The sequence below is a fragment of the Rhipicephalus microplus genome, chromosome 7 (assembly GCF_043290135.1).
Source record: "Rhipicephalus microplus isolate Deutch F79 chromosome 7, USDA_Rmic, whole genome shotgun sequence".
Classification (NCBI taxonomy): domain Eukaryota; kingdom Metazoa; phylum Arthropoda; class Arachnida; order Ixodida; family Ixodidae; genus Rhipicephalus; species Rhipicephalus microplus.
Window position 1 is genome coordinate 5,106,049 of NC_134706.1, and position 13,828 is coordinate 5,119,876.

Sequence of the window (13,828 nt, forward strand, 5' to 3'; positions counted from 1 at the left end):
AGGAAGGAGTCTATGGAATGTTAGTACTTCGACGTATAGGAGACTCGTGCTTTGAGCGCTATCTATCTCGGCTGAAGGAAGAACCTTGAACATTGCCGATAGCGCCTGCCTGTGACATCCGAGTCTGCTTCACACTGAACTCTAGCGCAACATAATGTAAAAGTTTCTGCGCTGCACAGGTACGTAGTTGCCTGATGACTAAGCTCGCGCACAGATCGCTCATGTTTACTTTTTTTTTTCGACTGCGCGTTGTTTCGTTTTTAACGGTACCTCTACCCGTCGCACTGTTTAGGAAGGGAAACTTGAGCGAATGGGTGGTAAGTGGTCGTAGGCAGGCCGCAGCGTTAATTGGCTTATGCTTTCGTATTTTCTTACTTGAGCTACAGTAGTGAACACTGATTCATGGCTCCTACCCACACGCTAGATTAAGCAGGGAAATTTTTGAATTGAGATGAAGTATGAGGAATAAATCGGTCGCTTGAGTGTAAATAAAATTTCAAAAATCTGTAGTTTATATATCTGCAAATATAACATTTAATACAATAGTATGAAATACAATATAAGCTGTTGGGAGAAATTCTGTAGTGTCAAATTCTGATTAACTCTTCTCGAATCATCAAGAAAATCGCATATGGCTATGCAGATGATCTTGTTGACGTAGCCTTGTGAAAATGCCTCGGAGAAAAAAAAATTTGGAAAATGAGACAAATTTTCAAGTGTCTGGATAAAATGTTGAAGTATTTTCTCTATTACTTGTAAAGCAATGGCAGGCATGTAACAATTTACCAGTGGTAGTAACAGCGTAGAGGAGATGGCACCAGACGAGACATGTAAACAACAGTTAAGTGGAGGTATTCACTGAGGTCCTTCTTCCAGGCACCACAACTGTGGTTTTTCAGTGATCCAGTATATGACAGTCTGATAGTTGGTGGCACTGCATGTTGCTAAGAGCTCTGTTGCACGAGTCGGCAAAAACTTTTTTACATAAGTGGTCTTCTACAGAGACATTGCCTGACAGACACTCTGCACCGACGATCTTTTTTTTTATAGTGTTTTCTTCTAAACAAAGTACCAAAAGTGGTGTGCTAGGTTTTAGAACAGAATCAGTCGGGATAAAATTATGGATCTTCATATTTATTATTTAATGTTCCTCTGATATATAGTCGTTCTTCGTGCACATCTTGGGCTGTTTGGTCATCCACGATGACCATACGTGTTACGACAATGCCTTTGTTGTTACCATGTGTGCAACGTGCTAAGTGTTGCCTTGTATCCTATAGGCTATTGACCTTCTCATGATAGTGTTCAAGAAAGTAAGCGTTCAAGGGCTCAGCATATTTGCACAGTGCAAGAAAATGAGGAGTTAGAGCGTAACTATGGAAGGAAGAAACATGGACGGGAAAGAGCGCTCTTCCCTGTCCGTGTTTAATCCTTTCATAGTTACGCCGTAACTACTCATTTTCTTGCGCAGATTTGCAGATATGTTGATTCCTAATGGCCAACTAGCCTATGCATTCGTCTTTTCAAGAAAATGAGGAGTTAGAGCGTAACTGCAGAAGGAAGAAACATTGACAGGAAAGAGCGCTCTTTCCTGTCCATGTTTATTCCTTCCGTAGTTATGCCGTAACTATTTGTTTTCTTGCGCTGTGCAAATATGTTGAATCCAAATGACCAACTAGCCCAAGCATCTGTCTTTTCAAGGGCTCATTACCCTTTCTACAACATAAGAAATTAATTTGTTTTATAAGCTTAGGTGGGAAAAGTAACGTTTGAGCCCCCCCTTTTTTTTGCTGATTCATAAATGCTGACACCCATAGTTTCGAGTCTACTCTTTTAGGGCTGTGAAGGAAATGGATCAACTCTCTTCTCAGAAAAAGACCGCTCCTGCAAAAGAAATTACTGTTACTGTGATTACTGTGTCTGGGCAAAACTTCTTTTCAAAAGAAGTCTTCTCATTATGAACACTGAAGTGCTCGTGTGACAGAAATATAAGCCGTTTTTTTTTAAAAAAAATGTCATAACACGTTTTGCCGAGAACTTTGGTCCAATTCCAATGATCACTTTCATGTATGCAACCACAAGTATGGGGCTGCGGCGTTAGCACCCCATGTAAATGATGTCACGTGAATACATCCCATACGGTATTGAAATTTTGTAGTAGACAGTCCCAATTAGAAAGTGTAACATAATTTAACATCCCAAGAGAGATTACCATTTCTCGGTTTGTTTTTACACTTCCATATATTTTTTTTCCTGCTGGCTTTTACAGTCAATCAACAGCCTTGGAAGCAATGGAACGAACAAGCGAATGCGTGAGCTTGGCTCGCTTGATCTGCTGTCACAGAAATACGAGGTACGTCAGTGAGCCGATTCACAAACTCGTCTTCAGATCCTGGAAAGCGAAACAGTTTGCTAATCATTCTTATCCATGACAGACTATGAAGTAGGAGAATATATTTGAATTATTTGTGTTCTTTGTGAAATACTTCTTTCATAAGTATAAAGGGGCACTGACACAAAACTTTGGCCTTGCTTTTTCTTGCTGCAATGTGTTGCTTGTGGCGTGTTATGGCGAATTCCACTCGTCGAGCGCGAGGAAGTTTTCTTGTTACACAGCAGAGAATCTGCGTTCTGCTGGTAGATTTGGAGCAAGTTTGCATTTTCTACTGGCAGATTCGGTGCTTCTCACTCTGCGAAAAAGCATTCCGCCTTGCAGAGATGGATTTTGCCGGAACTTTGAAAATGCGTTGCCGTCATTTCCGGTACAATTGGGCAGCTAGGTTGTCTTCAGCATTTTTTGAGGCAATGTCTAGTCACCCTGTGCACTTGCGTACATTCTTAAAATCAGAAAGCGATATCTCTGCTTTCAGCGACTGCGTGGCCGAAGTGCGTGCTTTGCAGTGGTGACACAGTTGTCAGGAAAATGTAGAGAGCGGAAAAATAAGTCGTTTCTGCAACCGGCTTTGCGACGTTTGCGTAAACAACGGCCAGATCAACATCATGCGGGGCATTCACGTGTTCCACTCGCAGATCTGGCTTGGCGCAATTCGAGGGCTCAGTCTATGATTTTGAAGGCTGCTCCGGACCGACCAGTGGAATTTGCCATTAATCATAACACGGCACATCGTTTCATGCAGCACGCAACAGATAATTAATTACAGGCTCCTCATTACCAACCAGTTTTGGTTTGAGAGAGCTCGAAAAGTGTCAAAGAATATAAACAAAGGAGGGCTGAACTTCGCAAACAAGGATTAGCCTGAGAATAATGTACTACGATTTCCTGGCATTTGTATGATGTTTCAAAACAATTATGTATGGTGGCAGTATTCTCCTAGATCTTCAAAACAGCTGTTAAACTTCTCATCGAAACAATTGAAAGCTGTGAAAAAAGCAATATAGTGGTGTTTTGTTTTAAGTCGGCTCTCACCAAGTCATCTGAGTACCAAATGAGTGATAGCTTTAATGCACAGGTTATGTGTCATTAAGATGTAGGCTAACTTCATGTTGCAGAGGCCACTTTTGCTGAACGTTTAAAGAAGTCCGCTATGTTAACTTCGAGAATGGTTGCAGAAAAGAGATAGGATAGGTGTTGTAGGTACACTGTACATTCATAGCATATCTCACAGGCTGAAAACAATTAGGAAGTAGATGTAGTGTGAACATTGTTATGGCTGCCAGTAAGCTAGGCAAGACTTCTTCCGTTGTGCAGACAAAAAGTGATGAGTAAAAACAATAAGTAGACCAATATTTTTTTCATAAAACATCCCAACAAATTGTCTGATTGCTGTACAGGTGCGACGTATAAGGTCTCTTTCAGCTGTGGCCACCTTCTGTGTCGAACAGACAGGCCGCTGAACTAACCAGAAATTATTGGAACACAAGAGGTCGCAAACCAGACTCACCTTCGAATCTATGTTTACATTGTCAAGAGTGCAAGCGCACGCCGAAATTCTATGACTGCACACTTTTGTACTGTATTAGGAATGAAGAAACATGTTCACTTATTGAGGCTTGGCATATTGATAATAGTGGTAGTGCATGAGTGAACTGAACCAACCGTCGAGACAGAAGATGAAATCAAATGCTTTAAAGGGACCCTGAAATGGTTTTTTGAAGCTTTGTCAGCGTTTAGGCTAAAGTATCTTTAAACCTTTTGCACAACAAATGTAGTGACACGCTGTGTACCAAGGCAGCTATGGACAATTATATCCTCCTCCTAACCTCTGCCTGGCCTCTTCAACTCATGAGGCACGCTGGTGAACGCAGCGCTTTCATGAGCGTGCTCAACGATTTGACATTTTACGAGTCTAGACCTCCGAGATGGCAAGCCAACTCAGGTTGTGCACAGTGTTGGAGGCCATCACATAGTCAGTCTGTCAGCACGCACGCTGTCTGGCAACATAGACAAAGATTGCGGAGGGGTTCATATCTGCTCCGACAGGTGCCGCCATCCTACCAGCCGACCTTACTTCCAGCCATTCTACAGCCAATCAGATTAGCAGCCATGTTGACATGTCTGCTGCTATAAAGCATTATACTAATTTACACAGTTTACGCAGAAAGCTCAAATCGATTTCTAAACCTTTGGACTTGGTATACAGGCCCAGTTTGTACAAAATCGCCAAAACCGTTTCAGGGTCCCTTTAAGAGTTATTTTTCACGTAGACCACTGCATGTGCCAGATTTGCCCATCAAATGGGCATGTGCAGATAAGTTTTCGTGGCTTCTTTCTCTCCTGCCATAGTGTGCCTTTTCAGTTTTTAAATGGTGTCTTAACTTATTTCTTGTGTCCCTGTTTGAACACACTGTTTCTTTAGAATGAATACTTGCCAGCTAGCCCAGCTCTCCATCATCCTAAGCTTAATTAATGTTTTTGTGAGCTGTTTGTAAGTGCCAAACTTGTGATGAGGCCTCGTGATTGCAAAGTTTATTTTCTGCAAGTTGTTTCACAATTACTGAAGTTGAGTCTAAATGGGCCCTTTTTTTTATGAAGTTCTGAGTGCACGTGTAATGAAGCCAGCAAGCAAAGGAAAGAAAATTGGGTTAAACTGAAATAGTAAGTCTGTTGATATTGAACATCTCATTCTGTGCGTAGACCACACATTGAAAAACGGGGTGGTCTAAATTTATGTAGCTTCTCTCTCTCTACAACATGCCACATAATCACTTTGAAGTTATGACACGTGGAGCACCAGAGTTTCTTGGTATTTTTCATTTGTCGGCCGTAGCTAGCAGAATACCACATTTATAACATACTCCTGCACCTGAAAACATTGGTGATGTCCTATCATAACACCATTGTCATGGCCTAGTGGCTGAGATGTATTTCTGCTAAGTTTGAGGGTTTTGTTCTTTTTCATGCCAGCTGCATTTCTTCGGGTGCAAAATGCAGCAACATCAGTTTAGATAGACTTAGGACTTTTGTTGGTCAAATAGAATCTTGAATCATTTGCTACAGCATGTCTCATAATAATATTATTGTTCTCATTAATAAAACTGCTCAATCTCTTCTTTCTTGTCTACAAGAAAATTGAACTGCCTACTTCTGTGGCCAATCTATGCAACTTCTCCTTGCTTATTTACTTCCAGAGCCTTGACTATGATACATGTGAAAACAGCCTTTACGTTGAAGAGCAACGGCTGACAACATTCACGGTAAGTAGAGCACTTTCATGTCTCATTAAAAGTCTGGTTGTGATTATTAGTACTGGAAATGCAGTTAAGTGTAGCAAACTGTGGTTCCAAGAATAGTTGTTCAATAGCTCATTACAAAACCAGCAGATGAGAACACCACTCAGAAGTAGTGTGGATAGAGTTTGTAATAATTGTTGGTAATTTTAGCGTTGTTCCTGTTACTTAGTCATAGTATGCAGAAAAATCAGAAGATGGAAGGTTTCAGGCTTAAGTGAGGAAAACTCATGGAGCAACATGTGGATTGTGTGTGGTTGCTTATTTTCTCAAGCAACTCTGTCTTTCAGAGGCACACTCAATTAATTTTTGACCGTCAGGATGCAGAAATTTAAAGCAACCATGATCTATCCCTTTGAAGTAGTCGTTGAAGGAATACTGCACAAATATTGAAAAAGCTGATGAAAGCTTCAGAATTATAGGTGCAACCCTTCCAGTAAACAGAGTTAATTTCTCATATTTCGTAACAGTTGACTGCTTTTTTGATGAATTGTCAGCACGCATCGGATGCACGTGAGCGCGTGCCATAATGGCACAATTGCCAAAGTGCATGCAGGATGCTTGTGTTTCTGTCCTCCACCATTCTCCCTTAATCTCACTTTCCCTTTTTCACAAAAGTGCTGATGCTTTACTTCAGCAGGAGCTTTGTTTGCTCAGCAGGAGCTTTGTTTGCTACCCTTAGTGGTGCATAGTGGTTCTGGGCGATGTAGTGCAAGCTGAACTGGTGAAGAGACGTAACAGCCGATTTGTTGGCTTTCTCGTTTCAGGCGTGTTACGTCGCCAAACGCAACCTCCTCTAGTTCCCTGCGCAGCTGCTAAAATGCAATATATTCATTGTTTTCTTGTAGTTTCTGCCTGAAATGAAGGTCGTGCGTATGGATATACGGACACAATCTTTCAGTATGATTGGAAATTCTGGTGGCAAAAGTTTTGTTCAGTGTCCCTTCATGGCACATCATGTGAAACATAAGAAAATGTGCCTAATAATAAAAGTTGTCTGCCTATGCCTCATTTCTGGTGGCCTTAAATTGCTTGCGTTGCAAAAGAAAAATTTCAGAGCTGAGCTTGTGTTACTGTCTTGGGATATAAATGTAATTCTTGACTCCATTTGTTGCAGACAATACGAAACACCAACTGGAAGCGATGGTTCGTCACGTTCATCATCGGCATTCTCACCGCATTGACAGCATGTGCCATTGACATTTGCATTGAAGTCATATCGGAACTCAAGTTCACATTACTGAAAAATTGTATCCTTTTTATCTTGCAAACACCCCCTTATTCCCCCTTTTGGCGCTTTAATTCTGTATTTTGTGTTGCTGGTTCTGAAGCCACAGTGGTAGTAAACTACACAACGTCAGCTTATCTTATGTTCACTGTGTGACAAAGAAATCTCTCGATAACGTCTAACTTACTTAATCCTGTATGCACTTATTCCCATTTCATGTGGGCGCATTGCTTAATTCTATCACCCTCACCTTACCGCCTGCCTTCCTCAGCTGTGTTTCCCGTCCCTTGGTATGAACTGCATGACTATAGCAATTAATATAGTCTATATACATTGAAACCTCCATATAACAAACCCAAATATAACAAATCGATTATAATGTAGTTATTGAAAACCTGTTTTATACAGGTTAAGTATATAAGTATACATAAGTATATAGATATACAGTGTTAAGAATGTACATTTGTAACGAATTTCCAGATATATTAGTGTTTTTGTGGCAGATTTGACTTTGTTGTAACATATAACGAGGTTTGAGTGTATAAGGTAAGCACTGTAGTCTTTCGTTAACTTCAACTCTAATACCTAGAAATACACTGATTGTCAGTTTTTCATGTGAATGCCATGAATATTCGGCCTCTTATTCTAAAATAGCTTTGCACCAGCTTCACCATATTGTCACGGGGTCGTGACGTGGCCGAAGACAGGAGACTTCGTGTTGAGATTTAACTGTTTATTTGGGCGAACCTGTGCCCGGTAAACGGAAGGTCCAATTACAGCAGCAGTCTCGCACAGATAGCAGTCTCGAACTGATAGCGGCGAACGGAGCGTCTACCTTCGATCAACAACTGACAAGTGGCGAAGCGCGTCGGCATTTATACTCTTGCCGTCGAATTTTCTAGCGTTATCGGTGGCGGTGGCGTAGGTTCCAGAACAATCTGTACCGTTCGCACAGTGGGCGTGATCTTATCGAAATAGTCTACTACAGTCCGGAACCTTCTCGAAAACTGCAGGCGCGGTTTGCGCTGAGAATCGTGTGGTGTTTTGGGACGATAACAAAAACTTGGTAAATGGAATGTGGCATTGCCCCCCTCTGAAAAAAAGGCATCGTCCCGATGCTTTAACTAAAGATGGAGGTACAATAATAATGCAAGAAAGTACAATGAATAAATTATGATACAACAATAAAAAAAAAGAAAACACTGTTTCAGTTTGTTAACGCGCATGAAACGGCTTGAGGCGCGCGGCATGGACGACTTCAGGTCGCGATCGGCGTCGTTGAGAGTTCGTGATGCCGTCGGGGACAACCTCGTAATCAAGTTGGCCGAGGCGTTGAACCACCCTGTACGGTCCGAAGTACCGTCACAGAAGCTTTTCACTTAGTCCACGTCGGCGTATCGGCGTCCACACCCAAACACGTTCACCGGGCTGGTATTCCACGAAGCGTCGTCGAAGGTTGTAACGGTGGCTGTCGGTCGTCTGTTGATTCTTGATACGGAGATGCGCAAGTTGTCGGGCTTCTTCGGCGCGTTGAAGGTACTCGCTCACATCGAGCTTTTCTTCGTCGTTGACGTTGAGTAACATGGCATCGAGCGTCGTTGCCGGGCTCCTTCTGTAGACCAATTTGTATGAAGATATCTGCGTCGTCTCCTGCACCGTCGTGTTGTATGCGAAGGTCACATACGGAAAAATGGCGTCCCACGTCTTGTGTTCGACATCGACGTACATTGACAGCATGTCGGCGATCGTTTTGTTAAGCCACTCGGTGAGGCCGTTGGTCTGTGGGTGGTACGCTGTCGTCCGGCAGTGGTTTGTTTGGCTGTATGCCAAGATCGCATGAGTTAAGTCGGCAGTGTCACGACCCGGTGACAATATCCAAACTTATCGACAGTGAAAATATCTAGGCAAAGTCACTCCGCCAAGGTTGCTATACTTGGGGACAGCTAAAATGTCATTGGGTAGTTAAAACACCTTGTGTTTTGTTCCCTCTTCATACATGTGGGTTACCTTGGTAATTGAGAGAGTTGCAAAGCAAATAAGCCTATCAATCTAACTTCGAATAACAACCCTGTACAACGAAACAAGAATTCAATCAACAATAGATTAGTCAGTGGTCCAGTCAGTTGATTCTTTCTTTAACAAAACTTCGAAAAGGGATCAACGACTGCATTCATAGGGATTGCATCATCCTGCCTTATCTTGGCTGGGTCGGCATGAACGCAGCTGCTGTTCTGGCTGGTGCCATCTTGGTGGCCTATGTTGCGGTAAGTTGGCATGTTTACGTAGAGACCATGTTCATTATGTTTTATTTGCTGTTCAGTCAGCAAGTGGTTGCGGCAGCTGTAGAATACTGGTGTCCTTTTATGCAGAGTGAAGCAAACAAACATTTTAATGACACAAAGAGATAAAGAGACATCCATGCTAGGCGAATCTGATGCGCGAGCTACCCTCTCGTCCCTACACTTCATTTTTCTTCTTTCTTTAAACACACATTAAGCATTATTCAACAACAGCCATTTGCTAATTTCATGCAAGCCACACTAGCACACAGTCTTGGTGCCCACGTTTCCTGTCCTGATTTTTGTTTTGCTCCCTTGCATCGTTATCACGTTCGCAAGATAATGTAGATGAAAATGTGAATGGGACAAATATTTCGATGGTTCAATGTACACTTTGATGTCATATTATATTTTTCTTCAAGGACTAAACAGCGTGCTTACGGCCACGCACTGACTCACTGCTATGTTTACTGTGGAAAACTGGGGTGCGGGAAAAGTGATGCTGTCTCATAAATAGAAGAAAAAAAGTGCCGCCATATCCACGAAGTGAATGATGAGTGGGTGAAGCTCCGGAGGTAAACCTGGTAAACCATGAATCCTCCGTACATTTTGCCTACTCGATTTTATCACAACGCTCCCCCTAGCGCACGTCACTGCACTAAATCAAACGATTGCCTTGCACCAATGACATGTGCCATATGTGACTGTGACATCATTCCTATTTTATAGCATCTTGCATCTTTTCATCATCAGCTACAAGTACCGCCATCTAGTGAGCACTGCAAGAACTAAACGAGAGGTGGATACATACAGGGGACGCACAGCCCACGCCTTAAGGAGCTTTGCCCCTAAAAGGAAGAATCTAGTTTTGCAAAGCGAACCATAACAGTACTTCACTTACTTCTTCCCGCAATTGTTTTGAGTATCAAAATAAATAAAGGGGCATTTACTTCAGCAGAGCCAATGAGAAAATTATTATTAGACTTCAGTAACTATTTCTCGGTGCGGTAGCAGGCATGCACATCGGTTCTGTAGCTTCCACAATGATTTCAAGAGAATTTGTCGCAGAGAACGGAGTAACAAGTCGTACACTTCAAAGAAAAAGAGAAAAGGTGGACATGACTCATGACTGTAAATTTCAGACTGCACGTTAAGCGAGCAGTCCAGCGTCTACAGCTCGTGCACACACTCGAGCTTCGCACTCCGAGAGAGGTGGTCTTACTAGTCAGTGCCTTGCAAATTCCCCACTACACTTTGTGTAGTTTCTGGCACGCTGTTGGTTTCAAAACGAAAGAACGTTGTTTTTGTGACAAGAATTAGGATGTTCTAGGTAGCCAGCAGACCTAGTCTCGTGAAATTTGGAGGCAATTACCCTGCCCGGTTTTCTTTTTACTAAATTTAACTAATGTCCTTTTTCTTTAAGTGCAGGCATGCTCGTGCATGCGCAGTAACTGTGTGAGCCTGTGCTAATCCCCATGCAGTATTGTACTGGACCCCTATCCCTCTGTGCCACATGCCAACATTACTGCCACTCAGGTACAGTCACATGCGAGGTCTGTAGCAGTCAAAAACCTCAAGAGGAGTTGGGACACCTGCTTCCTGAAGATCCAGTGACAGCGAAGAAACACAATATACACTTTATTGTGGCAAGCCTAAACATTATAGTTCCTCAAATAAACATTGCCGTTCTTTCTTAAGCTCACTACCCTGTGACAAACTCTGCTCATACTTAATGGATTGCAAAAATATTGTACTGTACGACATTCGTGACGCTGCAGAGTTTTCTAGTGAGCTTATTCTATGACATGGAACGGTGTTGCAAAAATGAGGGTTCACGTAATAAGCAGTTACCCGGACAATTGCCTTCTTTGCGCCAACTGCTGACTATGTCCTGTTCTCAGCCCGTGGCTGCAGCGAGTGGCATCCCAGTGATCAAGTGCTACCTGAACGGTGTCAAGGTGCCCCAAGTGGTCCGCTTCAAGACTCTGGTCACCAAGGCTGTGGGTGTGGTCCTCTCGGTGGTTGGAGGCCTGGCTGTCGGGAAGGTGCGTCGGGCTTGCTTGCTGCCTGTGCTGTGGGGCGCCTGTTGTTAAAAGGGCAATGACACCCGCTTTCCTGTCACAAAATGAAGAAATCCGTAAACAGGGGTTGGGCGGGTGTCGAGCTGATATTTCGATAAGCAGACTTGCCTTCCTCAAGGCTAAAAGAGAACTGATTTCTTTAACGCTTGCATGTCTATGCTTTTTTACACTCGCCTTCCATTCTCACAAACGAGGTGGAGGATACGCGGATGGCAGAGAACATGGGGGAGGGAGCTGTTGTGACGAATTGTATGCGTGAAGGGGCGAAATGGCTTTCTATGAATAAAAAAAAAATTAGCAAGTGTTGGTGAGGTGAGAATGTGCACGTGTTGCTGAATTCCGGTTGTCGAAAATAATGACAATAGGTGTAGAATTCCTGGACAAAGGGTTTAACTCACATTAGTTTTATTTGTGTATGTACCATATTGAGTGGATTCTAGAGCCGTTTCATAAACCTTTATACCTACTGGCTAGAATGTATTGAACTTGTGAATAAGGTACGACTCTGTATATTTTCTGTCTCTTGCATATGGGAAGTTTGACTGTCTGTCAAACTTCCAGTTCACAGCAAGAGACATGCTTATTCGTACAAATACTTTTTCAGTGTAATGCAAAAAAATGGCACAGAGTAGTTCCTGACCAATGAACTGCAAAATGGTCTGCAGAGGGTTTGAAAAATTTATGAGAATTAATCCAAATTTTGTGTGGTTCTTGCATGATGTGCCTGTGTGCTTTCAGGAAGGTCCCATGATCCATTGTGGCTCAGTGATTGCTGCTGGCATCTCGCAAGGCAAAAGCACCACATTTAGGAAGGACCTCAATGTGAGTGCCGACCCTGTGTTTCGACAAAGAAGTATAGTTATAAATGATACGTACAAAGATATAGAGAATGCAGCTTGCGTAGTGTTTCTGTTGCCCTCTTTCTTTCGCTAGAAGACCAGTCAAAGTACAAAAATAATTTGGTGCTTTGTCTAGTGCGAAACTCTTCAGCAATCCTTAATCAACTTAACCACACTTTTACAGTATCTGTATTTCTGATTATGTTAGAAGGTATCGTAAGCATAATTTTTGGTAAAAGTTTGTGAATTAAATGCAATACAAAGTCAAACAACAGATGTGAAATGTGTGCTATTGAGTAGGCTTGTGCGATTCATTTGAATGCATCGAACATTAAAGCGAATATTACGGTATTTGAATTCGCTTAGACTCGAACTTAAACTATTTAAAAATTTCAAAGTATTAGAAATGTACAAATAGGTTTATATTAGTACGCATGAAACTTCCAGTAAGCATAGTTTCAGTGCAGTGAAGGGTTGATAAGCCGAGAAAACACCTATTGAGGGGAAAGTCGCGAAGCCTTACTTCAAGGTTAAATGAACATGCTACTCTCATATCGATTCGTCATTTTTTAAGTTTAGAAGCTTGTTATATTTGCTTATATGCTCGAAGTATAGTAACTTTTCAAACGTAAGATATTTTACAGGTTGTCACTGGCATTCTACCGAAAGTCAAATTCCGCTACTATTCAAAGTTGTTTCCACCTACTTTGAAGCAAGAAGGAAAGGCATTTGTGCAGGCCTAGTTTCAATTTTTTAAAAATATTGTGCAGATTAGTTAGGTCGTGAAAAATATTCCCATCTTTCTTTATAATCTGTGATGTATAGTATTCAAATTCGATTCTAAGTAATTCTACCAATATCACTACTTGCTTCGACTTTTGCAACAACCGAAAAGTGGTGCTGCCTATGCGAAAGCTTTTCAATTTTTTTTTTTTTAAATCTGACACAGTTAGTGTGGTTAAAGTGTACTAAAACTGTAGCGTAGTGGTACCCGCAAGGGATCGGGAGAAGGGCACGCCCGCACATGGGCGTGGAGAGTGCTGGCTTGAGTGGCGCAGGCCAGCCTGGCCGCCTTGCACACACCCACATGCACAAACAAGCATTCGCTGTCACCTTGCTGTCACTGGCGTTTTGAGGTGGCCATGTGCAACACTGCCATTTCATTCTGCCATCGACCAACCATTGCATGCGGCTCCTCCTCTTGCCAAAATGACAAAATCTGGGGCGAAATTTCTCAGTTGTTGGCAGCAAAAATTTATTATATCAAGGGCGTCTCCCGCTACCACTATTTACAGAGAGGTAGGTCTCAAATATGTATGCTTCTATGGAGTAATAACAGAGAGTAGAAAAACTTTGTAATCACGAGGAATTCATTGTATGGAGGTTTGTTATAAGCAGGTTTAACTGTATGACGATTGCTGGCTGATGCCAAAACAAAGGTAAAGTTAAGATTAAGTTAAAATGAGGGGGTTGCTTGCTTATTACTTCTGAAGCAATGACAAGAATATGGAGTTAGTGCTGTTCATTCTATTGCTTTTTTTTTTGCTACCCCAGATTTTGCACTGCTACACTTGCTGAGTTTTTTAATAGCGAAGGATTTTTTATTCTACAGTATGAAGTTTGTTAAGGATAAGTAGTGTTTGAGTACTGTTTCAGTGAGTTCATCCCCACAAGTTGTTTGTGAGCCTAGAACATTTGACGTGTACTGCCTGG

General features: G+C 42.1%; 1 protein-coding gene across 2 annotated transcripts in view; it reads left to right on the forward strand.

The window, feature by feature from the left end:
• The window catches only part of LOC119179002 (chloride channel protein 7), a 59,238-nt gene that overhangs the window by 410 nt on the left and 45,000 nt on the right, over positions 1–13,828 (forward strand). The window contains exons 1-7 of one of the 2 annotated variants that reach the window (XM_075868508.1): positions 50–179; positions 2,270–2,353; positions 5,590–5,655; positions 6,806–6,938; positions 9,071–9,180; positions 11,097–11,240; positions 12,015–12,098. In XM_075868508.1, the coding sequence (XP_075724623.1) occupies positions 2,309–2,353; positions 5,590–5,655; positions 6,806–6,938; positions 9,071–9,180; positions 11,097–11,240; positions 12,015–12,098 (582 nt within the window). In that variant the 5' untranslated portion in view covers positions 50–179; positions 2,270–2,308. Of the gene's footprint in view, positions 1–49; positions 180–2,269; positions 2,354–5,589; positions 5,656–6,805; positions 6,939–9,070; positions 9,181–11,096; positions 11,241–12,014; positions 12,099–13,828 lie in introns of those variants that run through there. The other variant, XM_075868507.1, reaches the window with a different exon arrangement.